The sequence below is a fragment of the Hippopotamus amphibius genome, chromosome 14, assembly GCF_030028045.1.
Source record: "Hippopotamus amphibius kiboko isolate mHipAmp2 chromosome 14, mHipAmp2.hap2, whole genome shotgun sequence".
Classification (NCBI taxonomy): domain Eukaryota; kingdom Metazoa; phylum Chordata; class Mammalia; order Artiodactyla; family Hippopotamidae; genus Hippopotamus; species Hippopotamus amphibius.
The window spans coordinates 71804483-71830592 of NC_080199.1; the positions used below are offsets into that span (position 1 = coordinate 71804483).

General features: G+C 39.5%; 2 protein-coding genes across 6 annotated transcripts in view; one reads left to right on the forward strand and one right to left on the reverse strand.

Moving 5' to 3' along the window:
- The window catches only part of ZAR1L (zygote arrest 1 like), a 75060-nt gene extending 49747 nt beyond the window's left edge, over positions 1–25313 (forward strand). The window contains exons 5-6 of one of the 2 annotated variants that reach the window (XR_009049072.1): positions 16584–16691; positions 25284–25313. Coding sequence is in view for 1 of the 2 variants with exons in the window: in XM_057707905.1 (XP_057563888.1) it covers positions 16584–16649 (66 nt within the window). In the remaining variant the exon portion in view is untranslated. Of the gene's footprint in view, positions 1–16583; positions 16692–25283 lie in introns of those variants that run through there. The other variant, XM_057707905.1, reaches the window with a different exon arrangement.
- FRY (FRY microtubule binding protein) overlaps positions 13402–26110 on the reverse strand; it is a 307260-nt gene continuing 294551 nt past the window's right edge. For 2 of the 4 annotated variants that reach the window (XM_057707897.1, XM_057707898.1), the window contains exons 59-61: positions 18989–19099; positions 15509–15711; positions 13402–14865 (exon numbers count right to left, since the gene is read on the reverse strand). In XM_057707897.1, the coding sequence (XP_057563880.1) occupies positions 14607–14865; positions 15509–15711; positions 18989–19099 (573 nt within the window). In that variant the 3' untranslated portion in view covers positions 13402–14606. Of the gene's footprint in view, positions 14866–15508; positions 15712–16667; positions 17094–18988; positions 19100–20890; positions 20909–26110 lie in introns of those variants that run through there. The other 2 variants (XM_057707896.1, XM_057707899.1) reach the window with 2 other exon arrangements.

Consider the following 26110-nt stretch of genomic DNA (forward strand, 5'->3'; position numbering starts at 1 on the left):
TAAAATCACATGAGGAATGTTATAAATAACCATGCCAGGGCGCTATCCTGAGGGTTTCATTTAAGGGATCTGGGGTGGGACCTGGGTCTCAGAGTATTTTAAAAGCTTCCCCAATGATTCTAATGTGCTCCATGGTTCACGACTACCGCTGTGGGTGATGGGGATGGTGATGGGCTTTAGGAAGGAGGATGGTTAGTGTGGCTGGGCAGCATGAATTTCAGAGTCTCTGGGTTGTTTGAAATAGAAATAAATAGAGAAGGGTTGGAAACTGTAGAGTGGAGCAAGTTTTTTCAACCTCCTGGCCCAGAAACTTCAGGAAGTTGTTGGCAGGTGGCCAGAGTTCTTGGAACCCAAAGTTGGCATACAGTGTTAGCAAGAGTTTGCTGTTAAAGGCAAGGTCTGGGCTAAAGGAGACGGTGACAGAGAAGGAAGTGTCTGACAGGAAACTGTATGAATTCTAGTCCCTCACTTCCTGTGACCTCAAATACAAAACAAAGTAAGAAATCAATGACAGACTTGGAGCTGAATCACTACACAAACACCCTCTATGGAAAAATGATTGAGGGTGTGAACTTTGCTGGAGAATAAATTTCTCCTAATTCAATGACTTTCAAAGTGAGGTGGCTATATAAAATGCTGGTTTGGTGGCCCCTGCTCTGGATTTATCTGAGTGAGTAGTTCCTTTTGACTAGCCTCCTGCAGTGATTACTAGGTTCAGGAACCACCAAAGCAGTTTCAGCTTGTCCAACGGATTAGAATCACCTGGGGAACTTTAAACAGCCCTGGACTTGCGCACTTCAGACCAGTTAAATCGGTCTCTGGAGGGGTGGAGTGGGTATTGGTGTTTGTAGTTCCTCACATGATTTAATGTGCAACTAAGGTTTCAGACTCATTGCACTCATTCTGATTCTTACAGGAGAGACAGGTGCGTATCCTCTTTTTTCCTCAGAGGCTTTACATATCCTCTCTCCATTTTCAGACTTCTTAATAGCAGACTCACACATCCACTCATTTGCTTGCCATTTGTTGTGGGTGTCTAATTAGGCAAATCAAAGTTAACATATCTGAAATTAACTCTCAATTTCCACTTTCCAAATGTGCACCTCCTCATCTTGGCAACTCCGTTCTTCTAGTTATTTGGGCCAAATTTCGGAGTCTTTCACATTTCCACGTGTTACCATCAAGTCCTGTCAGCTCTGCCCCTGAAATGTTTGCAGAATGGGCCCACTTCTGATACCTCTGTTGCTACAACCCTAGCCCAAGCCAACATCACTCATGGCTGCACTGTTGCTGTAGCCTTCTAACTGGTCTTCCTGCTTCTGCCATCCTAGAGTCTATTCTACACATAGCAGCCAGAGTGATCCTTTTTTTAAAAAAGTTACTTTTATTGTAGTAAGATATATATAACCTGAAATTTACCATCCAAGTACACAATTCAGGGACATTAAGTACACTCACCATGTTGTGTAACCATCATCTCTCTCTATTTCCAGAATTTTTCATCATTCCAAACAGTGATCCTTTTAAAACGTAGATGAAAGGTCAAAGCCTGTCACCACTCTGCCCCCCAACATCCAGTGGCTTTCCATTTCACTCAGGAAAGGCCCAAGTCCTTCCTGGCCTACATGAACCTTTCTGCTGCCCTCTGGCCACTCTGCTCTTCACTCATTTCACTGGCTTCCATGCTGTCCCTTCAACAAGGGGATCATGTTCCTGCTTCAGGATCTTTGCATTTGCTTTCCCCTTTTCTGGAATGTTCTTCCCCCAGATATCCATGCTGTATCCTCACTTCATTCATACCTCTGCTCAGATATCATCCTATTAGAAAGGCTTCTATGACTCCTTTTCTGTAATAGCACCACATCCCAGTTACTCTGTCCTGTTTCTTTTTTTTCGTGGCCTGGCATAAATGAACAAGCACATCTTCTCCATGAAAATATAAAATCATTGAGAACAGGAATGTCTCTGTTTTGATAACTGCAGTATCCCCTGAAACAGTGCCTAGCCCAGAGTGGGTACACAACGAATATTTGCTGAATAAAGGAAAATACTCAGCTCATGATAGGCATTCAAATATCAATTAATTCTTAGTAAATGGATAAAAAAGCTTGAAAAAACTCCAGTTTTAGTGAGATATAATCCAGATGCTGTAAAACCACCCATGGACACTAACGTTTATGTTCTTCAGGCAGATATTTGGAAGCAGGTGTAAGCTAGCCTGGAGGTCCCCTTTTTCCTTTTTTTTAAATTGTTTTTAAATTTTATATTGGAGTATATTTGATTTACAATGTTATGTTTCAGCTATAGAACAAACTGATTTAGTTGTACATATACATATATCTATTCTTTTTCACATTCTTTCCTCACATAGGTTATTACAGAATATTGAATAGAGTTCCCTGTGTTATACAGTAGGTCCTTGTTGATTATTTTATATATAGTAGTGTGTATATGTTAATCCCAAACTCCTAATTTGCACCCCCCTCCGAAACCTTTCCCCTTTAGTAACCATAAGATTGTTTTCTAAGTTTGTGAGTCTGTTTCTATTTTGTAAGTTCATTTGTATCATTTTTTAAGATTCTAAATATAAGTAATATCATATGGTATTTGTCTTTAGTGCTGCAATGAACATTGGGGTGCATGTATCTTTTCGAGGTATGGTTTTCTCCAGAAATATGCCCAGGAGTACATTAGCTGGATCATATGGTAGCTCTCTTTTTAGTTTTTTTAAGAAACCTCCATACTGTTTTCTATAGTGGCTGTACCAGTTTACATTCCCACCAACAGTGTAGGATGATTCTCTTTTCTTCACACCCTCTCCAGCATTTGTTGTTTGTAGCTTTTTTGATGATGGCCATTCTGACCAGTGTGAGGTGATACCTCATTGTAGTTTTGATTTGCATTTCTCTAATAATTAGTGATGTTGAGCATCTTTTCATGTGCCTTTGGCCATCTGTATGTCTTCTTTGGAGAAATGTCCATTGAGATCTTCCGCCCATGTTTTGATTGCATTGGGTTTTTTTTTTTTTCATATTGAGCTACATGAGCTGTTTGTATATTTTGAAGATTAATCCCTTGTCAGTTGCATGATTTGCGAATATTTTCTCCCATTCTTTTGGTTGTCTTTGCACTTTGTTTATGGTTTCCTTTGCTGTGCAGAAGTTTATAAGTTTAATTATGTCCCATTTGTTTGTTTTTGTTTTTATTTTCATTACTTTAGGAGGTGGATCCAAAAAGATATTGCTGTGATTAATGTCAGAGTGTTCTGCCTATGTTTTCCTCTAAGAGTTTTATAGTATCCAGTCTTACATTTAGGTGTTTAATCCATTTTGAGTATATTTTTGTGTATGGTGTAGAGAATGTTCCAATTTCATTCTTTTACATATAGGTGCCCAAATTTCGCAGCACCACTTACTGAAGAGACTGTCTTTTCTCCATTGCATACTATTGCCTCTTTTGCTGTAGATTAATTGACCATAAGTGTGTGGGTTTATTTCTAGGCTTTCTATCCTGTACCATTTATCTGTAAGTCTATCTCTGTGCCAGTACCACACTGCTTTTATTACAGTAGCTTTATGTATAGTCTGAAGTCAAGGAGCCTGATTCCTCCAGCTCCATTTTTCTTTCTCAAGATAGCTTTGGCTATTCGGGGTCTTTTGTGTTTCCATACAAATTTTAAGACTTTTTTTTGTTCTAAATCTGCAAAAAATGTCATTGGTCATTTAATAGGGATTGTGTTGAATCTGTAAATTGCCTTGGGTAGTATAGTCATTTTGATGGTATGATTCTTCCAATCTAAGACCATAGTATATTTCTTCATCCGTTTGTTTCATCTTTGATTTCTTTCATCAGTATCTTATAGTTTTGGGAGCACAAGTCTTATGACTCTTTAGGTAGTTTTATTGCTAGGTATTTTATTCTTTTTGATGGTGAATGGAATTGTTTAATTTCTCTTTCTGATCTTTCATTGTTATTGTATAGAAATGTAAAAGATTTCTCTGTATTAATTTTGTATCCTGTAACTTTATTGAATTCACTGATGAGCTCTAGTAGTTTTCTGTTAGCATCTTTAGGATTTCCTATGTATTGTATCATGTTATCTGCAAACAGTGGCAGTTTTACGTCTCCTTTTCCAATTTGGAATACTTTTATTTCTTTTTCTTTTCTGATTGCTATGGCTAGGACTTCCAAAAGTATGTTGAATAAAAGTGGGGTGAGCGAACATCCTTCTCTTAGAGGAAATGCTTTCAGGTTTTTAGCACTGAGTATGATGTTAGCTGTGGGTTTTTAATATATGGCCTTTATTATGTTCCCCCTATGCCCACTTTCTGGAGAGTTTTTATCATAAATCGGTGTTGGATTTTGTCAAAAGCTTTTTCTGCATCTATTGAGGTGATCATATGGTTTTTATTCTTCAGTTTGTTAATGTGATGTATCACACTGATTGATTTGCATATATTGAAGAATCCTTGCATCCCTGGGATAAATCCCACTTGAGAGTAGTGCATGATCCTTTTAATGTATTGTTGGACTTGGTTTGCTAGTATTTTGTTGAGGAGTCTTCTATGTTCATCAGTGTTATTGGCCTGTAATTTTCCTTTCTTGTGGTATATTGTTTGATTTTGATATCAGGGCGAAGGTGGATCATAGAATGAATTTGGGAGTGTTCCTCCTGATTTTTTTGAAATAGTTTCCGAAGGATAGGTGTTAACTCTCCTCCACATGTTTGATAGAATTCAACTGAGATGCCATCTGGTCCTGGACTTTTCTTTATGGGAGTTTTTAAATCACTGTTTCAATTTCAGTGCTTATGATTAGTCTGTTCATATTTTCTGTTTCTTCCTGGTTCAGTTCTGGAAGACTGTGCCTGTCTAAGAATTTGTCCATTTCTTCTAGGTTGTCCATTTTACTGTCATATAGTTGTTGGTACAGTAGTCTCTTATGATCCTTTGCATTTATGTAGTGTCAGTAGTAACTTCTTTTTCATTTCTAATTTTATTAATTTGAGCCCTTTCCCTTTTTTTATTGATGAGTCTGGCTAAAGATTTATCAATTTTGTTTATCTTTTTCACAGAACCAGCTTTTAATTTCATTGTTCTTTTCTACTGTTTTCTTCATCTCCATTTATTTCTGTTCTCATCTTTATGATTTCTTTCCTTCTACTAACTTTGAGTTTTGTCTGTTCTTCTTTCTCTAGTTGCTTTAGGTGTAAGGTTAGGTTGTTTATTAGGGATTTTTCTTGTTTCCTGAGGTAAGATTGTATTGCTATAAACTTCCCACTTAGGACTGCTTCTTTTTCTATGTCCCAGAGGTTTGGTTTTGTTTTGTGTAAGGACTTCTATTGAGATATAATTGACATACAATAAACTGCATATATTTAAAGTGTACAATTTGATTGTTTTTCTTATTAGTAATGTATGTGTGGCAATCCCAATCTCCCAATTCATCCCACACCACCCCCCGCCACCCGCTGCTTTCCCTGCTTGGTGTCCATATGTTTGTTGTCTACATCTGTGTCTCTATTTCTGTCTTGCAAACTGGTTGATCTGTACCATTTTTCTAGATTCTGCATATATGCATTGATATACGATATTTTGTTTTTCTCTGACTGACTTCATTGTGTATGACAGTCTCTAGGTCCATCCATGTCTCTAAGAATGTCCCAGTTTCATTGCTTTTTATAGCTGAGTAATATTCCATTGTATATATGTACCACTTCTTCTTTATCCATTCATCTGTTGATGGACATTTAGTTTGCTTCCATGTCCTGGCTATTGTAAATAGTGCTGCAGTGAACATTGGGGTGCATGTGTCTCTTTGAATTACAGTTTTCTCTGGGTATATGCTCAGTAGTGGGATTGCTGGGTCATGTGGTAACTCTATTTTTAGTTTTTCAAGGAACCTCCATACTGTTCTCCATAGTGGCTGTATCAATTTACATTCCCACCAACAGTGCAAGAGCGTTCCCTTTTCTCCACATCCTGTCCAGCATTTACTGTTTGCAGATTTTCTAATGATTCCCATTCTAACTGGTGTGAGGTGATACCTCATTGTAGGTTTGATTTGCATTTCTCTAATAATTAGTGCTGTTGAGCAGCTTTTCATGTGCCTCTTGGCCATCCGTATGTCTCCTTTGGAGAAAATACCTGTTTAGGTGTTCTGCCCATTTTTTGATTGGGTTGCTTGTTTTTTTGATATTGAGCTGGATGAACTGTTTATATATTTTGGAGATTAATCCTTTGTCTGTTGATTCATTTGCAAATATTTTCTCCCATTCTAAGGGTTGTCTTTTCGTCTTGCTTATAGTTTCCTTTGCTGTGCAGAAGCTTTGAAGTTTCATTAGGTCCCACTTATTTATTTTTGTTTTTATTTCCATTACTCTAGGGGGTGGATCAAAAAAGATCTTGCTGTGATTTATGTCAAAGAGTGTTCTTCCTATATTTTCCTCCAGGAGTTTTATAGTGACTGGCCTTACATTTAGGTCTCTAATCCATTTTGAGTTTATTTTTGTGTATGGTGTTAGGGAGTGTTCTAATCTCATTCTTTTCCATGTAGCTGTCCAGTTTTCTCAGCACCACTTATTGAAGAGGCTGTCTTTTCTCCATTGTATATCCTTGGCTCCTTTATCATAGATTAGTTGGCCATAGTTTATGTCTGGGCTATCTATCCTGTTCCATTGATCTTTATTTCTGTTTTTGTGCCAGTACCATACTGTCTTGATCACTGTAGCCTTGCAGTATAGCCTGAAGTCAGGAAGCCTGATTCCACCAACTCCGTCTTTCCTTCTCAAGATTGCTTTGGCTATTCGGGGTCTTTTGTGTTTCCATACAAATCATAAAATTTCTTGTTCTAGTTCTGTGAAAAATGCCATTGGTAATTTGATGGGGATTGCATTGAATCTGTAAATTGCTTTGGGTAGTATAGTCATTTTCACAATGTTGATTCTTCCAATCCAAGAACATGGTATGTCCCTCCATCTGTTTGTGTCGTCTTTGATTTCTTTCATTAGTGTCTTATAATTTTCTGAGTACAGGTCTTTTACCTCCTTGGTTAGGTTTATTCCTAGGTATTTTATTCTTTTTGTTGCAGTGGTGAATGGGATTGTTGCCTTAATTTCTCTTTCTGACCTTTCATTGTTAGTGTATAGAAATGCAAGAGATTTCTGTGTGTTAAATATGTATCCTGCAACTTTACCAAATTCACTGATTAGCTCAAGTAGTTTTCTGGTGGCATCTTTAGGATTTTCTGTGTATAATATCATGTCATCTGCAAACAGTGACAGTTTGACTTCTTTTCCAATTTGGATTCCTTTTATTTTTCTTTTCTGATCGCTGTGGCAAGGACTTCCAAAACTATGTTGAATAGTAGTGGCGAGAGTGGACATCCTTGTCTTGTTCCTGATCTTAGAGGGAATGCTTTCAGTTTTTCACCATTGAGAATGATGTTTGCTGTGGGTTTGTCATATATGGCCTTTATCATGTTGAGGTAGGTTCCCTCTATGCCCACTTTCTGGAGAGTTTTTATCATAAATGGGTATTGAATTTTGTCAAAAGCTTTTTCTGCATCTATTGAGATGATCATGTGGTTTTTATCCTTCAGTTTATTAATATGGTGTATCACACTGATTTGCATATATTAAAGAATCCTTGCATTCCAGGGATAAACCCCACTTGATCATGGTGTATGATCCTTTTAATGTGTTGTTGAATTCTGTTAGCTAGTATTTTGTTGAGGATTTTTGCATCTAAATTCATCAGTGATATTGGTCTGTAATTTTCTTTTTTTGTACTATCTTTGTCTGGTTTTGATATCAGGGTGATGGTGGCCTCATAAAATGAGTTTGGGAGTGTTCCTTCCTCTGCAATGTTTTGGAAGAGCTTGAGAAGGATGTCTTTAGGTATTTTTTGATTTCCTCTTTGATCTACAGTGATCTCTTGGTTATTTAGTAGCATATTGTTTAGCCTCTATGTATTTGTGTTTTTTACAGTGTTTTTCCAGTAATTGATTTCTAATCTCATAGCATTGTGGTTGGAAAAGATGCTTGATATGATTTCAATTTCCTTAAATTTACCAAGGCTTGATTTGTGACCCAAGATGTGATCTAACCTAGAGAATGTTCCATGAGAAGAACGTGTAATCTGCTGTTTTGGGGTGGAATGTTGTATAAATATCTATTAAATCAAGCTGATTTATTGTATCATTTAAAGTTTGCGTTTCCTTATTAATTTGCTGTCTCGATGATCTGTCCATTGGTGTAAGTGGAGTGTTAAAGTCCCCCACTATTATTGTTACTGTTGATTTCCTCTTTTATAGTTGTTAGCATGTGCCTTATATATTGAGGTGCTCCTATATTGGTTGCATATATATTTATAATTGTTATATCTTCTTGGATTGACCCCTTGATCATTATGTACTATCCTTCTTTGTCTTTTATAACAGTCATTATTTTAAAGTCTGTTTTGTCTGATATGAGTATTGCTGCTCCAGCTTTCTTTTGCCTTCCATTTGCGTGGAATACCTTTTCCCATCCCCTCACTTTCAGTCTATATGTGTCCCTAGCTCTGAAGTGGGTCTCTTGTAGACAGCATACATATAGGTCTTGTGTTTTTATCCATTCAGCCGGTCTGTGTCTTATGGTTGGAGCATTTAATCCCTTTACATTTAAGGCCATTACCAATATGGATGTTCTTTTCTTTCTTTGGCCATGCTGTACAGCATATGGGATCTTAGTTCCCCAACCAGGGACCTAACCTGCACCCCCACTGCACTGGAAGCAAAGTCTTAACCACTGGACTGCCAGGGAAGTCCTCCAATATGTATTTTCTTATTGCCATTTTGTTAATTGTTTTGGAGTTGTTTTTGTAGGTCTTTTTTCTTCTCTTCCTCTTTTGTTCTCTTTTCTTGTGATTGTCTTTGTGTTGTGTCTGGATTGCTTTTTCTTTTTTGTGTGTATATCTGTTGTTGATTTTTGGTTTGCAGCTACCATGAGGTTTTGTTATAGCAGTCTGTATATATACAAAATTGTTTTAAGTTGCTCATCTCTTCATTTCAAATGCATTTTCTGTATCCTGCGTTTGTACCCTCCTCTTCTCATGATTGCCAGTTTTGATATCATATTGGTGTATGGATGGTTTCCTATATTTACTGTATGTTTGCCTTTACCAGTAAACTTTCTCATTCATAATTTTCTTGCTTCTAGTTGTGGGCTTTTCTTTTCCACCTAGAGACATTCCTTTAGCATTTGTTGTAAAGCTGCTTTGGTGATGCTTTTAATTCTCTTAGCTTTTGCTTGTCTATAAAGCTTTTGATTTCTCTGTCAAATCTGAATGAGAGCCCTGCTGTTTAGAGCATTCTTGGTTGTAGGTTTTTCCCTTTCATCACTATAAATATCCTGCCACTCCCTTCTGGCCTGCAGAATTTCTGTTGAAAAATCAACTGATAAACTTATGGGGATTCCCTTGTATGTTATTTGTTGCTTTTCCCTTGTTGTTTTTAATATTTTCTATTTGTCTTTAATTTTTGTCAATATGATTAATATATGTCTCCACAGGTTTCTCCTTGGGTTTATCCTGTGTGGGACTTTCTGTGTTTCCTGGTCTTGGGTGACTGTTTCCTTTCCCATGTTAGAGAAGTTTTTGGCTATTAGCTCTTCAAATATTTTCTCAGGCCCTTTCTCTCTCTTCTCTCCTTCTGGGACCCCTATAATGTGAATGTTGGTGCATTTTATGTTGCCCCAGAGGTCTTGTAGAATGTCCTCAAATTTCTTTTCACTCTTTTTTCTTTATTCTGTTCTGTGGCAGTGAATTTTCACCATTCTGTCTTCCAGCTCATTTATACATTCCTTTGCCTCATTAATTCTGCTGTTAATTCCTTCTAGTGTATTTTTCCCTTCAGTTATTTTATTTTTCATCTCTGTTTGTTCTTTCAATTTTCCTAGCTTTTTATTAGACATTTTCTGTATCTTGGACTGTGCCTCCATTCTTTTTCTGAGATCTTGGATTATCTTTACTATATACTCTGAATTCTTTTTTGGGCAGATTGCCTGTCTCCATTTCACTTAGTTGTTCTTCTGGGGTTTTATCTTGTTCCTTCGTCTGGAACATATTTCCTCTGCTGTCTCATTTTGTCTAAGTTGATGTATTTGCTGTCCCACAGTCTGCAGGAGTATAGTTCCTCTTGATTCTGCCATCTGCCCCCTGGTGAATGAGGTTGGTCCAAGAGCCTTGTGCAAGCTTCCCATTGGATGGGACTTGTGCCTGCCCACTGGTGGGTGGAGCTGGGTCTTGTCCCTCTGGTGGGTAGGGCCGTGTCAAGGGGTGTGTTTATAGGCAGCTGTGGGCTCAGGAAGACTTTAAGCAGACTGTCTGCTGAAGGTTGGGGCTGTGTTCCTGCCCTGTTGGTTGTTTGGCCTGAGGCATCCCAGCACTGTAACCTTCAGGCTGTTGGGTTGGGCCAGGTCTTGGCATCAAAATGATGGTCTTTAGGACATCTCATGATAAGGAGTACTCCCCAGTATGTAAGCCACCAGTGTCCTTGTACCTGCAGTGAGCCACAGCCACCCCCTGGCTCCCCAGGACACCCTCCTAGATCAGCAGGTAGGTCTGGTCCAGGCTTTTATGAAGTCACTGCTTTTTCCCCTGGGTCCCAGTGCACATGAAATCTTGTGTGCACCCTCCAAGAGTGGCATTTCTGCTTCCCCAGTTCTGTGGAGATTCTGCAATCAAGCCTTTGTGGCCTTCAAAGCCAAATGCTCTGAGGACTCCTCCTCCCAATTACAGATTGGGGAGCCTGACCTGGGGCTCAAAACTCTCCCTCCTGTGGGAGAACCTCTGTGATGTAATTGTTTTTCATTCTGTGGGTCACCCACCCAGTGGGTATGGGATTTGATTATATCGCAAATGCAACCCTTCTACCATCTCATTGTAGACTCTTTTTTGTCTTTGGAAGTAGATTATCTTTTCGGTAGGTTCCAGTCATTTTCTGTTGATGGTTGTTCAGCAGTTACTTGTGGTTTTGGTGTTTTTGTGAGGTGGGTGAGCTCAGGTCATTCTACTCTGGCACCTTGTCCAGGGATCTGAGGGTTCTGTTAAAATGCAGGTTCTGAATCTGTAGGTCTGGAGTAAGACCTGAGAATCTGTGTTTCTGTCAGCCTCCCAGAAGAGGTAGCTAATATTGATCTGTGTACCTTGAGCAGCAAGACTGTAGTAAGGATAACACCAAGCTTCCAAGAGGGATGCGTCCTTTTTTTTTTTTCCCCATTTTGCGTGGCATATGGAACTTCCCCAACCAGAGACTGAACCTGTGCCCCCTGCAGTGGAAGCGCAGTCTTAATCACTGGACCACCAGGGAAGTCTGAGGGATGTGTCTTAAATGATAAAACTGTTTACTGGTTTGTTCTTAAAGGATATGCTAAAATACAGATAAACACCCACATGGAACAGATGCGTAGCGCAGGGTTTGGGGAAAGGATACAGAGCTTCCATGACCTTTCTGGGCACCCTTGCCTATTCCCCACCCCAGAAGCTCCCCACTTATTTCTGTAATTCTACAATTCATTGAAAAGGACAGCATTAGAATTTGGAACCTGAAGAGCCTTAAGACCTGACTCTGTGCATGCTTGTGGACACCTGTGCATGTTCAATGCTAAATTACAAGCATTTAATTTCACAGCTGTACTACCATATTAACAGTCTCACCTATTGGTGGGAATAAGACATTCACATGCCTCTAAAATGTATGGTGCTTTTTCTGAAATACTCTATTTGGACACTATTTTAATCAAGTTATGTCTAAGTTGCAGTGCACCTGTCTGAATTGCCTTTTATGCTAGTGGATAAAGTGTATCATGTTTTGGGGCTAGAAAGCACGGGTGCTATGAGGAGGTATTTCTCTTATCAGGGAATCATCTGTTAGATATCTGCCCTCTCTTTTGGGTGGGTATCTCTACCCCTCCTCTCCTCTCTGTCCCTGGGGAAGTAAAAACTAATGCTTCAGTAACAAGAGGCACAACACAATACCCAAGGAGATTTGACTGCAGCTCTGAAGTCATTGATTTTACTCAAGGGAGAGGAGGTTAAGAAATAGGGGAAAAGGGGCTTCCTACGTGGCGCAGTGGTTGAGAATCCGCCTGCTAATGCAGGGGACATGGGTTCAATCCCTGCTCCAGGAAGATCCCACATGCCGCGGAGCAACTAAGCCCATGCACCACAACTATTGAGCCTGTGCTCTGGAGCCCGTGAGCCACAACTATTGAGCCTATGTGCTGCAACTACTGAAGCCCAGGTGCCTAGAGCCCATGCTCTGCAACAAGAGAAGCCATGGCAGTGAGAAGCCTCACACCACAATGAAGAGTAGCCCCCACTCACTGCAACTAAACAAAGCCCGCACACAGCAAAAAGACCCCACACAGCCAATAAAGTAAATAAATTAAAAAAAAAATAGGGGAAAAATAGAAGAAATCTTTCACGTTAACACATCTGCTTTTTTAAAAAATAAAATTAAGAAAACAGGAAAAAACCCCACTGTTTCCCATGACTACAGACTATAAGATACTACTAAAATCTCCCTTTTTAAAAGAGTAACCCATCCTGGTGTTTCTTTGCTGGGTAAGAGGCCATGGTGGAAAATTCAGTCATGACTGGTCAGTCCTTTCTACTGTGGGTGCTGGTAGAACTCAGAGTTGCTAGTGTTGTTAACCACAGAAACCTGCATTTTGTAAGATTTTTTTTCATAGAGATTGTGATTCAGGTTTTTTCTACAAATCATGGATAATCATCTTTAAGGTAAGTTGAAGATCATCACAAGAGTATGTTGACAGCAACGTCCAGAAAGTCTTTAAAATCAGTTAATAGTTGTGTCTCTGGTAACATTTAAAAAATCTTGGGTCAGACTCTGTTGCAGGATACTTCTAGAAAATTACTACATATGATTCAGTTGTATGTTAGGAAAGCAAGTTATATTTGTTAATCTAAGAAGTATGAGTAGGAAGACCATAGAAATTAAACTGTTATGTGTCTCCATGACCCTGGTTTTCCAGTGGCATGAAGAACTGATGGGTTTTGGTGAAAGAATAAAACTCTTACTACTTTTTCATGATCCTTATGGGTCTATTTCAGAATTTTAAGGATGACAACCTAATGATAGGCTGTGGGCAGTTAGAGCTTTTGTACTTCTCTGATTTCTCTCTTTGATCACAGTGAGAGCTGGTTGAGGGTCACAGTCTTTGGTGTCCACTTCAAGAGGTTACAGAGACCTCCTGCTTCCCAGGGTCACTGTACTTTCCTCACACCCCACTGGCTGCCATTCATGGGATACATATGAGTGTGGTACCCTTGGGGTTGTCACCATGGCAACCCACATGCAAAACTATAAATACGTCAAGACAAATCTTCATTAAGCAGAAATAAAACCTGTGGTCAATATGTATTTTTTTCTTTTAGTCTAAAGGAAGTTCTGAACAGAATATCAACCAAGATTGCATCACAAAAACTTTAAATGTATTTACAGAGTGAATAAGTTACATAGATAAACTTTGAATATGTTTCTGATGTGCAACAGGTTTACATGCACACAGCTAACACCTGACAGCATTAAGTTTAAGGAGAAAACTTAAGCATGGCCCTTTACACATATATTACAAATAAAATGACATTTCTTAAGAAACAAAGTGATAACATATTTTACCTTCATGATTCTATTTCTGGCTATCCAAATGGATATTAAAATATGCATGCGTAACAGGTGGAAAGACTTGGAATTTATAATGTGAATGTCTAACTTTTTTCTACAAAATGCCAAAGTTGGTTAAAATTAACACTCATCCTTCTGTAGTATAAATAAGCTCATAAAAGCAACTTTCTAGTAAAAAGCAGCCAAGATCCTCAAAAAAAGGTCTATCTGGACCATTTTTGGTGCGAGGGTCCTAATGACAGACCCCTGCAAAGAGATCCAGGGCTTTCCAAAACAGTAGCCTAGCAACATAAGAAAGGTACTTCATAGCAGCTCCTTTTAGATACAGTAATTGTATTCAAATTTCAGTGTACATTAAATTGTCCATTTACAGTTCCCTTTTCACATATACAGGCTGTCAGCTTTTGACCGTCTTATAATTTTCAGTGGCCAGCTTCATTCTGCCTGCCCCTTCCTCAGCCCACCAAAAAAAGAAAAAAGAAAAAAGAAAAAAAAGAAAAAAGGGAAAGAATGTACAAGTTTTAGAATATAAAATTTTTTTAGTGAAGAAAACATTGCACTTTTGCCAATGTAAAATTGTTTCTAGAAAGGAAGGTATTGTTCAGAGTAGTCGGCTTTGGTATGCGATGGAAGTCACATCTTCAGTAGTGAGTTGCATTTGCTCAGTAAAATCATAACACATTTGTGCCACACAACATGACGGATGGAGGCTGTTCCAGAATGTCCTGTGCTACGTTGGTTCTTATAGTATTGCTACACGTGGGAAGTTCTGCCATCCTCTTTAGAAAAAGTCCTACAGGTCACAAGAGGGAGAACAGTCTGACCAAGCTTTTTGAAGGCTGAGAAGACACTGAATGACGTCACCCCAGCATGGCAGCACCCCCAGCTTGGCACCCATGGGGGACGGGAGGCTCCTGTCAGAGACTAGTGCCGGAAACACTGGAGTCTGGAAGGAAAGCAGTGAGGACCCGGTAGCTCTGGGCCCTGCGGATCATGTCCCGGATCTCCATGTTCAGCTCCATCAGCTTTGTGCAGATCTCGGTCAGGCTCTGGTTAGACCCCACCAGTGCGTAAGTACCTGTCTGTCCCAGAGTTTGATGACGGAAATAAATATTCAGGAGTGTCTGGACCTCATCGTCAGAACTGCTTCCAAAGATGTCATTAGGCCACAGACTTCTGCAGTCAGAAAAGAACAGCAGAGATTACAGGCACTATTATTCACAAGGTTGAGAGGTTATGAGTGTATCTAAAGTGTAATAAAATTGCTTTTTCAAATACAACAGCTTTTACTGAGATATAATTCATACACTACAATCCAGCTATCCAAGGTCTACAGTTCTGTGGCTTTTTCAGTAATATGCAGAGTTGTGTAAACATCACCATGATCAGTTTTAGAATACTGAACATAATTGGTTTTGATAAAAATATCGAAAGTATAAAAATATCAGAATGGAATCCCATAATCTTAAAGCATTTATTTGCTATAACATTCTGGTTACAATAAATGTGAATATACTATCAAAATGTAGGGAGAAGAAACCCAAAGAGGATACATTCAAATAATTAGTTTTAAAATTACGTTGGGGTATACTTTGAAGTGTTTGAACATTTTAGAAATGACAGATGACCAACACTGGTACTTTAAACAATAAGTTCGGAAATCTGATGTTTCTGGAGTGGTAATGGGAAAGATCTGAGAAGTTTATATAAACATCTTGATGTTCCTTCCTTCCGCAGTGATTTAGTCCCCAACCATGACAAAGTAACTATTAGGCACACATTTCCTTTAACTGTCTCTGAATAGAAACAGTAGCGTCACCTGCATTCCCTGATTTGCCGTAAAGCCTTGCCAAGTTCATTGTTCTTCAAGCACTCGAGCATGGACTGGATGGCTGCTTCAGTGGACGTGAAGCTTGGCTCAGACCATGCCCCCTCTACATAGAGGGGGTCAGCTGCGATGGCTGCAGTGGCCTCCTTCAGGTTTCTCTTTAGGTCACTCAGTTCCCTGGACATATTTAGCAGCTGTTAAAAAAGTGTATTTTTACTGTATTTAGTTGTAGGCTGGATTTTACGTCTCCAAAGTAAAAAAATTTGTATGAGGTCTAGTTAGGCAGAAGCTTAATATTTTGGTAAACTAAAATAGGACAGATGAAACCGTACTGGGTGGTATATATAGGGTTATGGGGCTGTATGTGTTGAATAACTGTGTATCAATAGCTGGGATGCTCTCCTTATATAAAAAGATCGACTCCTTTTATAATGTTTTCTATTTAAGCAGAGGGCATATGTGGTCGTAAAACACACAAGAGAACAGGCTCAGGAGTTGTTCTAAAACTCGGTTTAGATGCCAGTCCTGCATTCTTGACTACTGCATAGTCAAGTAAATAGACTTTTATGTGCCTTAGTTTTTTCATCTGTGCAACTGAAGATATTATCCACTTTGCAGGTTATTTTAAAGATTAAACAAATAGCTTGGCACATAAGTGCCCAATAAGTGTAATCATGAACACAGATCCTGTTTGAAGAATAAACTTTTCTCCTTACTCCTACACCATGGGGAAAGATGAAAAACATAATTTTAAGGGGGAGGTGGAAAAAATCTCAATGTAATGTTAGTGCTTACGTTACAGAGGTAAGAGATATCTTCCCCCAAAATTACTGGAACCAGAAGATCCCGAGTTGTTAAAAAGTAAATCATAAAGAGAACCTATGTCACTTCTTAGTGCCACCAGAGTGTACTATGGAAGACAGCTGTTTTGCAGTTGACCTCAAGAGCATTTAAAAGAAACTGATATGAATATAAAGGTTTTTTTCCCTTCGTAATGCAAGCCAAGGATGCCCATTTTCTTTGGAAAGCTGATTTACCCAACGTCTTTACCTTTCTTCTTTCCCAGCTTGCTCATTGGATAAGCTGTAGAACTGAAGCCCTCAAGGACTGTCTTCACACAGATGCTGGTTAAAGGCAACTCTGTACTCCAGTCCCAGGTTCAAAATTTAATGAGGTAATCCTTTTACATAAGGTGTTAGAGTATCTCAGACATATAGTTTTTAAGTTTGAAAGTGAATTTCTTATTTTAAATCTAGGTCAGTTTTAAATACTGTATGTGTATAGTATTTAAAACTTATCTAGATTTAAAATAAGGAGAAATCACTTTAAATGTATCAGATTTAAAATAATTATATATACACGGTATGTAACGTAATTTACTACTCTGAAGTGAAACTTGAGTTACTTTTTTAATATGGAAAATGACACGTGAGTTGCATTTGCATTGTCCTCTATTTTTTGAGCAAAGGTGGGCTCTGAGGGTCCTGTTCACACTTGCTAGAAGAGGAAACTCTGTCTTGGCAATGGAGCAGATCAGTCATCAACTGTCTTCTCTTTTATCTGATACTCTGTGATTCTATGGAGGAAAACTGGTTTGTGAGGAGCTCTTCATAAACAAAGATGTCTGACTCCTGCCTCCCTTGAGATTTGGCATCTGTGAAAGGACAGTTGACCCTTGAACAACTCGGGGTTGGGGGCACTGTCTAACTTTTGATTCCCTGCCCCGCCAAATTTTAACTAAGGGCCTAACGTTGACCAGAAGCCTTACTGATAAGCAGTCCATTAACACACATTTCATATGTTACATATACGTCTGTATATATATAGATGCATTTATGCATTCATGACATACCTATTTCTAGGCTACGCAGTTTGTGAGTTTTTCATATTTCCAAAAAAATTTCCAATATATTTATTGAAAAAATCCACATATATGTAGACCCACACAGTTCAAAATCCTGTTGTTCAAGGGCCAACTGTATACTTAAAAACTATACAGTCACTTTCATTTTTTCCCACACTGAGTAATAAATATGGCCAAGTGGCTGTCATTCTGTCTCCTCCTCCCCTGCCCGCAACTCAGACGTGAGGTTTCTGGGCTCCGTCTTCACCCTGCTGCTTGCTATGCGATTGTTTCATGGACTCGGGACTGTTCCCTGACAGTTACAACATCTGCACCTTTAGCTGCACTTCCTTGTATTTAACTACCTGCAAGATGGGGTCTAGCAGGCAGACTCGGTCACTGACCAGCAGGCAGGAGGCTTGACCGTGTGGGTGTGCAATAGTCTCAGTCCTCCTCCGACATCGCTGTCTCAGCTGTGGCTCCGCGGTTACCTAGTTCATCTGAGATGGGACCTGAGCATCATCCTCAACTCCTCCCTCTCCTTCACCCAATCACTTTCACTGACCTCTTGTCCTAAAATATCGTTCACATTTCCTCTCTCTAGCACTTCTGTCCTAGTTCAGACTCTCATCTGAGCTGTTTCAGCAGCCTCATAACTAACTGGTCTCCCTGTCTCCAGTCTAGCTGTCATCAAATCCACCCTCCACATCCCTGCCGTGAAGATTTAACTAAACTACTCCCAGTTGCAGCACCTTCCATGATCTCACTTTACTTATCTCTTCCGTCTTAGTCCATCGTTCCTTTTGGTTTAGATTTTATATTCTAGCAATACTAAATTGCCTGTACTTGCAGTTCCTTTCTCTTTCTTACTATGTTTATGCGCAAGCTGTTTTTCTTAATGGAATGTTCCTCCTTAGCCCCCACTTCATCTAATTCTAACTCATCCTTTAAGAATCAGCTCAGGTGTGATTTCCTCCAGGAAGTTTCCTCTTTCAACCTCCTTGTCTCCAGGTGAACTAAGCACACACCCTCCGCACTTCCACAATATCCAGTGTACACCACCATTATTTCATTTACTATACTGCAGTAGTATTTTTTCACGTAGTATTTTCTAGGAAAATTTTGGCTCACTCGGAAGCAGTGTGCTCAAGTTATTTTACCTTTTACATTCAAAAATATTAATGCATCCTGATGCTAAGCAGGGCAGGGAAGCTGAAAAGAATCAAACATTATACAGCTGTTTCCTTCTTACCTCAGTGTAGGATCAAGTATGAAAAGCTAGAGGTAAGAAAAACCATAACACAAGGAACTTTTTCAAGTAAGGATCCCCAGACACAGGGCCAGGGTCACGGGAGGCAGCTGAGGCTCTCGGCACAGCATTTAGGGAGGGGCTCGCCCTTGAGGCCGTCCTTGCATCTTGTGTCCAGGTTTGTCACTCGCCTCACCCTAGTCCTGGCACTGCCACACGAGCACGGAAATAAATTCAAGATACTGTTAAGGCCTGTGCTTGAGTGAAAGGACTACGTGGGAATAAAGTCACTTGGACATTTAGAAGCTGGTGGGGGGAGAACAAAAGGCAAGCAGTGATACTCATGGCAGGTGCTGCGGTTGGGAGTGGGCGGGCTCACCTCTGGCATGGAGCTGACTTCGTGCACCTGGCCGATGAGCTTACAGTAGGACTGAAAAAGCAGCAGCAGCTGGAAGTGTAGCTTATACAACCTCTGACACAGTTCCAATTGCTAAAGAGAGAATTTGCATGGGAAGAAGTAGTTATTAAGGGTCATTCTTATATAATAAGTGGAATCTTAGTGGAGACTAATGTATTTTTTTTTTTTAAATCAAAGAACCATAACTAGCTGTTACCATTCTAAATAAAACAACAATAAAATCCAATCAATGAATATCAGTGAGAAATTCACAGTATAACATAGAATGAAACAGCTCCTGGAAGATGACTAATTAGAAAGTAATAGTAGCTATAAAGGGACTTAGTGAACTGCCAAATTTCCAGTATATTTGCCCATTAAATTGCGGATTTAACATCTACAAGTTATAGCTGTGGTGGTCTTAATTTTTATAAGCTATATGTTTTTAAAAACAATTTCTTTTTATTAAAAGTATATTTGACAACATTAAGTGGTTCTAGCTGTTAAATTTATAAATTCAGCAGATGATTGGGAGATTATCCCTTGTGACAGTCTGGCTGCCGTTTAGGGTGCAGGCACTCAGCCTAAAGTCTGTGTAATACAAGAGTCACATGATCGTCTAAGGTGCTGCATCCGTTTTACTGACGATGCTTCTACTCACTGCTCAACAGATATTTGTCGAATTAAAGAGATAGGAGAAATTATGAAAGCATGCAAAACTTTCTGTGCAAAGAATGTTTTAAAAATATTCACACAAAATGGCCCTCGAGCCCTATACACACCTGCAGAATTGAAAATGTTTTCATTATGTGGCTTTTATGTACTTTAAAGGAAGAGTAAACCATGAGTAATTGCAACACCCATGATCATACTACTCGTTGAGCTGCATTTGCTTAACAGCCTCTCAGCTTTGCCTGTTTTATCGCAAGAAAGGGTTAGCGCCTAGGTGGCGGGTGGGGTTCTGCTAGAGGAAAAGGACACCCTTCACTTGGTAAAATTTCATGGCTCAGCAGTCACCAGTGAAAGTGGGTTAAACATGTGGCTTAAACCAAGCACTTCACTGTTCAGTCTTCAAATGTGGTTAAGTAAGGATAAAGAGGGCCTTTCTTTTACTAACGCACTAAAAAGAACTCAGCTGAGAATTGAGAGCTGCTGACATGACTTAAACAGATTCGGGGGGGGGGGGGGGGACAATTTTAAGGAGAGAAATGACAAGATTTAAACTTAGGTTTTTAGGAAGAATATTCCATTAATGGTATTGTTAACATACTTTTGATCCTCATTTTTAAAAGTGACTAAAGTTCATGCTAAGACCACACTGGATGGAATTTTCTTTCTCCTTCTCCTTGGTCTTTAGGGGAAAAACAGTTCCACTAAGATGTATTTGATCTCTCAATGCTGGCAACCATCCTAAGTTTAAAGAAGTAGCTACACTCCCTTGTTAACCCAAACTAGATCTTTGGCTCTGTTAGTTACACACATGGTCACTTAAACTTTTCTTTGTGGAAACCTTTCAAAATCTGGTGTAAGAGACAACTGCCAGCGACTCGCAGACAAAAAAGTATTGTTTAAAAACAAAATGTTACCTTTCACAGTTTTGGGTGAAACCTAGCTATGAAAACTCTGACTTTCATGAGGGTCAGATAATGGTAGTTATTACTAAAAATATTCCACTGATAGCATGAGAGTTCATAGCAACATAGGTTTCTACTTTGGGAGGAAAGCAGCCCAGAGTGCTAATAATCTCCGTCTTCAGCCTACCAAATAAAAGAAAACGGAACAAAAAAGGGGAGACATGCTAAGGGATGTAACAGTAACAGTAAAAAAGATTTGTTACGGGTCCATGCCTAAATGGACAAAGAGTAGGAAAGAAAGTTAACTTACTGCAAGAGATTCCATTTGCTACACAGCAAGCATGGCACAGGAAACAAAGGAAAGGAAAGAGAGTACAGGGTCAGTGTAACACATGCAACAGGAAGCGCGGCCCTCTTCCAGGAGCAGAACCGTCAGCAGTATTAGCATCGCCTGCCCCCACGCGATCCATGGTTGCAAATGTTGTACCCCTTCAACATGCACAGCGGTCCAGTTAAAAACAAGCTCTAATGGGAAACATGTCATTGAAAACCTAATTTATGATCTTTTAGATTCTCTGATTTAGTTGGTTTAGATTGTGTCAGTTTTGGAGACCGTAAGTGAAAACTTGTATTGCTTGAAGATTTCAATGTTTAAATGTGAATAATATGTGACGGTAGTAAAACTGTGAGGAGACCAGCTGATTAATCTGAAAGCACTAGAGCCCCAAACGAATTATACTATTGCTAAATGTTAGTTAAGGCAGAGTCTTTCACATGTTTGACTTCATACCTACTAAACTATGACTATCCAATTAGCTTACAATATGATGAATGACGTAAGTGGCGGCATCTTTAGAGCCAGAGCGTCTTCCACACTGAGAATGTCTTAACAGGACAGCTAGAGATTGTCACTTCAAAGGACTGAATGTTGTCTTTATCCTCCCGAACAAGTTTGAGGTATGACAGGTAATCTTCTTGAATTTTATTTATATTTTTTTTTATAATTTTTTTCCCCTGTAGACAATTTCTAAAAGTAATCTAGAACTGATGGTTAGTCTAGAAGAATATAAGTTTGTAACTGGGCCATGTTCAACTATGGCTACCATTTTTTGGTGTATGATGTGTACCATATCATAACCATAGAACTGGTTTAAGGAAAGTTTGGGTCTGTGGAAAGAGATTACCACAACCTGACAGAATATTAAAAAAAAAAAAAAAAAAAATCAGCATGGCCATTCCTAATTATGGGCCAATATGTCTGGTTCTGGATTTTCAAAATATTTAAGGACGTGTCTAACTCTGTTTCTAATCCTTGACAGCAAAAGGCCCTTATTTTAAAGCTCTTTCCAAAAATCCTCTAGATTATCATCAGTTTAATGTATTGTACTTAACATAAAAAAATAAAACTATCAAATTACTAGTATCTTCAAACATAAAGCATCACCAGTACCAATCCCCCCACCCCTATCCCCAAGTCTCTTCTTGTCTCACTTGCTGCTAATACCATGTGGGTTTGGCACTTTGATGACTATTGTATTGGGTTGGCCAAAAAGTTCATTTGGTTTTAAGTAAAGATTTTTCATTTTCACCAAGAACTTTATTGAACAACGTACTCATTAACTGAACGAACTTTTTTGCCAACCCAATGTTATGTTTATTGAGTAGTTTTTTGGACCCTGGCCATAAATATCTTTTAAAGCTTTGAAAGATAAATACCTTTAAGCTTGTGATACAGATCACACAACCCAAGGTATTCACTATTTTCAAGAAAACTTTAACTATGCTAGAAGTTTTTACAACCAAACCTTATGTACTTAAAGACAGCGTTACATAAGAAAGGGGTACAGGGCCAGAGTCTTAAGTCTACATGTACAGAGTTTCCACTGTGAAGACTTTTTAGAAAATGTCAAATTTGATTGAAACATTTAGTATGCATCTTAGCACATAACTGCTTCTACCATGGAATTTACTTTTCAGAAGCATGAAATGAAGTAAGTGCTGAGCAAATTACATGGTCTTATGTGGAGAAAACTGCTAGCTTTTTACTGTTTTCCAAAACAAGGTTGTAATCCAAGAAGGTCATCAAATCAGTTGAAGCAAAATCTTCGCTGTTCAATGAAGGCAAATGAGACTTTTTGACTCCAGCCTAAGGAATTTCATTGTCAACGAATTCCTCCCACTCAGTGCTCAGGGCACAAAATTGTGTTTCTTGGAAGATGGCCAACTTGAAGAACACCAGTTCTCAGTGTCCTTCTCACACTCTCCTTTTTAGGTAGGCTAGTCCAAGCCACGTTGATATTTATTATCTCAGAATCCTTTCCTAGGCCACAGGCTGGGACCTGGTTTGCATTTAGAACTCCAAAAAGATGGTGAAAAAAGCCTTTCAATGAAAATGTTAAAAATTTTCCCCCTGCCCTGTGCTAATACTTTGTTATCCAGGTTTTAAAAATAATCCCTTTAGAAGTCGTTATAGATGTATCGATGTTTTGGTGATTCAAGATTCTTTTGAAAATAGGGGAATGTCACTGTTGTATTTGGTCACACGAATTTTCTTCAGGCCCTGTTCCTGTACTCTTGATATGGCTTGATTTATAAATTGGATTTAGAGGTATGTTTTCTCAAAATAAGAAAAAAATAGATCAAGAAGTCAACATGTTAAGAATTGATCACAGACAAGGTAGCTTAAAAGCCTAGAATCATCTAGTTGTTCATTAACAGTAGCACAGCCATTCTTGTTTCTCCGTATTCTGCTCTGATCTAGCCAGTTAGGTGAAAATCTGAGAAATTTTCGACATGTCAAAAGATAAGTCACAGTATACTATATTAGCTCTAATTTTCATCATGTTTAATCTCTGAAGGTCACTAGTTTAAACTAAGCTGGATAAAATTTAGCAAATTTAGCCAAATGTTGAAGCTTTCCTTCTCAATATTACATAAATGCATGTAACCTCCTAAGCAGGTAGGAATGGTACGTACTCACCTGTTGCTAATATCACTTGGCTCTGCCACACTGATGACTATTGCATTATATTTGCGGAGTAGATTTTTGGACCTGGTCATGAATATCTTTCAAAGTTTTGAAAGAAATACCTTTAAGCCTCTAATACAGATTACACAGCCTGAGGTGTTCACTATTTTCAAGAAAACGTTCACTTCAGCAGAAATTTCCTTAGTCAGTGTAGGAAAGAGATTCCTTATAGCAAAGGACTGATGGACTGTATCTGAAGGATGATGTTTAATGGGTTACACTTTAGCTGGAGAAACATCTCGTCTTGTTCACTTGACATTTAGCTTGTTCAGTTTGTAGAAGAACAGAGGTATCAGGCTTCTCTCATTCATGGATTAGACAGGGATAGGAAATACACAGCTAAGAGGGTTAGTGTCCAAGAAGACTATGATGATCTGAATGTAATAAAGATAAAACGCAGTGGGGCTAAATGTAAATTATTGTACTTGAGTCCAGTTTCAAGTAGTGCTCAGAAATGGCTGTGGAATTACGAGTGCGTCAACTAAAGTCACTTATAGCAAATGAAGTGGCAGCCTCTCCAGCCTTCCCAGGGCCAGCTCTGCAGAACCAGGGAGATGAGCTGTGCTGACTGGCCATGGGGTCAAGGCTGCTGCTGCCTGGAGGGCCCAGAGCCGAGATGCTTCACCCCGACCTACGTTGCTGTGAACTTAAACTATCCAGTAGCAGCCACTCCAGAATGAACTCCATGGGCGGTGGAGAGGTCAGTGCAAACCACCATCCTTAATTAGGCATGCTGGCTTTAAGCTGTGATGAGATCTCCCTCTCGCAAGCGGAAAAAACCCCGGTAAAGCAGCATCTGCCAATGAGCTGCCCTCATGACACATGCGCCTCACACACCTGCCTTGCTTTACGTCTTATTTACTGCACGCCGTGCCTCATTCTAGGAGAATGGGTACTGTAATCATCACCAAGTAGCCTAAATTACTTACTCATCATGCCTGTTTTTTTTTTTAAAAAGCCGCCTCTCCAAAACTCTTCCCATGTATTAGAAACACTTTTCTCAGGAACAGCGTTTGTTCTGTTGTTTTGCACATACACTTCAAATCCTCCTCCAAGGTCCCCTCAGGGAGTGAGGCCAGCACACGGGCACTTGCATCTTATATACACAGAGATGTTTCTCACAGAGGCAGAGGAACACTCCCGTTTCTCTTGAAAGGCACACTTTTTCTGTTTAGCTTTCACATCCCCATTTTGGTGCCTCAGGTACAGAGGCCCATGTTTCTATTATAAAGAAAAGAACACCGTGATGATTGGCCCCTGGCTCTTTGTCTGCATGTTCGGAACTCAAAGTGCACAGTGGATGGAGAGCCGACCAGCTCAAGGTCAATGCTGCCACTTTTGGAAGGCAAGCCTGGCGTTGCTAGCTCTTTTTTTTTTTTTTTTTTTTTTTAAGAGATGCTAGAAATGCTGTTTTGAGTGTACACGTGAACAATTTTAAGTTTAAACTATTGGGTCAAACTTAAAAAAAATTGTACAAGCTGAATAAAACATGTCTGAGTTGGTTACAGCTTACAAGCTACCAGTAGTATCACCTTTCCTTATTAATTTGATGTCTACAACTTCATGTTGAGAATAGAAGAAAAATCAGAAAATAAAGATGCAACATCCAGCAAAGAGTTATATTCTATTCCACAAACAATTCCACAGTGATTTCTCACTTATGTCACCTGTTAAGAATGACTAGGAATCAGCTACTGGCAAAGACCAGATGGGATGGAGTATGGCTTGGAGCGAGAAGACTTCACATGCCTGTCTGTACACGGTGACCATCGCTGGCTGACTGATGTCTCTAAGTGCTCAAGAGTTTGCTAGGTTTAATAAGGTAAGTACTAATCCTTCCATAAAGTCCATACTTCTCTGAAATAGAATACACACATGGAATAAATCTTGGCATGTTGACTTTGCAGTTCAGATCCAGACACAGATTCTTCAAGTCAAAGCCCACCTCCTGTTCCCCCTTCCACGTGTCCCCATGAAAGGGTGCTCAGAATAACCGGCAGCATCACACTGTTCCCCAAGACAGAGCATCTGACTTCAAAACAGAGAGCTGCAGTGAATCACTGGAGGTAAGCAGTGCTCGGAGGCCAAGCATTTGTTAGGTTTTGCTCTGGATGGAAGCCGAATGGCAGCTCGAATCAGAAAAATAATACCTCCACCAACCCTGGACATAAGGTCAGTATTTACGTGGAGTGACACTGTCATCTCTCCTCAAGGCCTACCTTAAAGATGATTTCTCATCCTCTGAAGGATGCACACACTCTGACATGCTTTTCTCGGTGTGACAGCGTTGTTACAAGGTGACATCCCTGCCTAGACCCGTCAGCAACCTTCTAACTCGTCTTCCCAATTCCACACTTGCCCACTCCAATCCGTTCCCGCAGGAGAGTGGGGGAGCCCTAATCTAATCCCACCCGCCTGTTACAACGTTTAGTTGCTGTAAGATGAGCACCCAAGCCCTGCGTGATCTGGCTTCTGCCTGCTCCTTCAGACCCGCCTCATCCT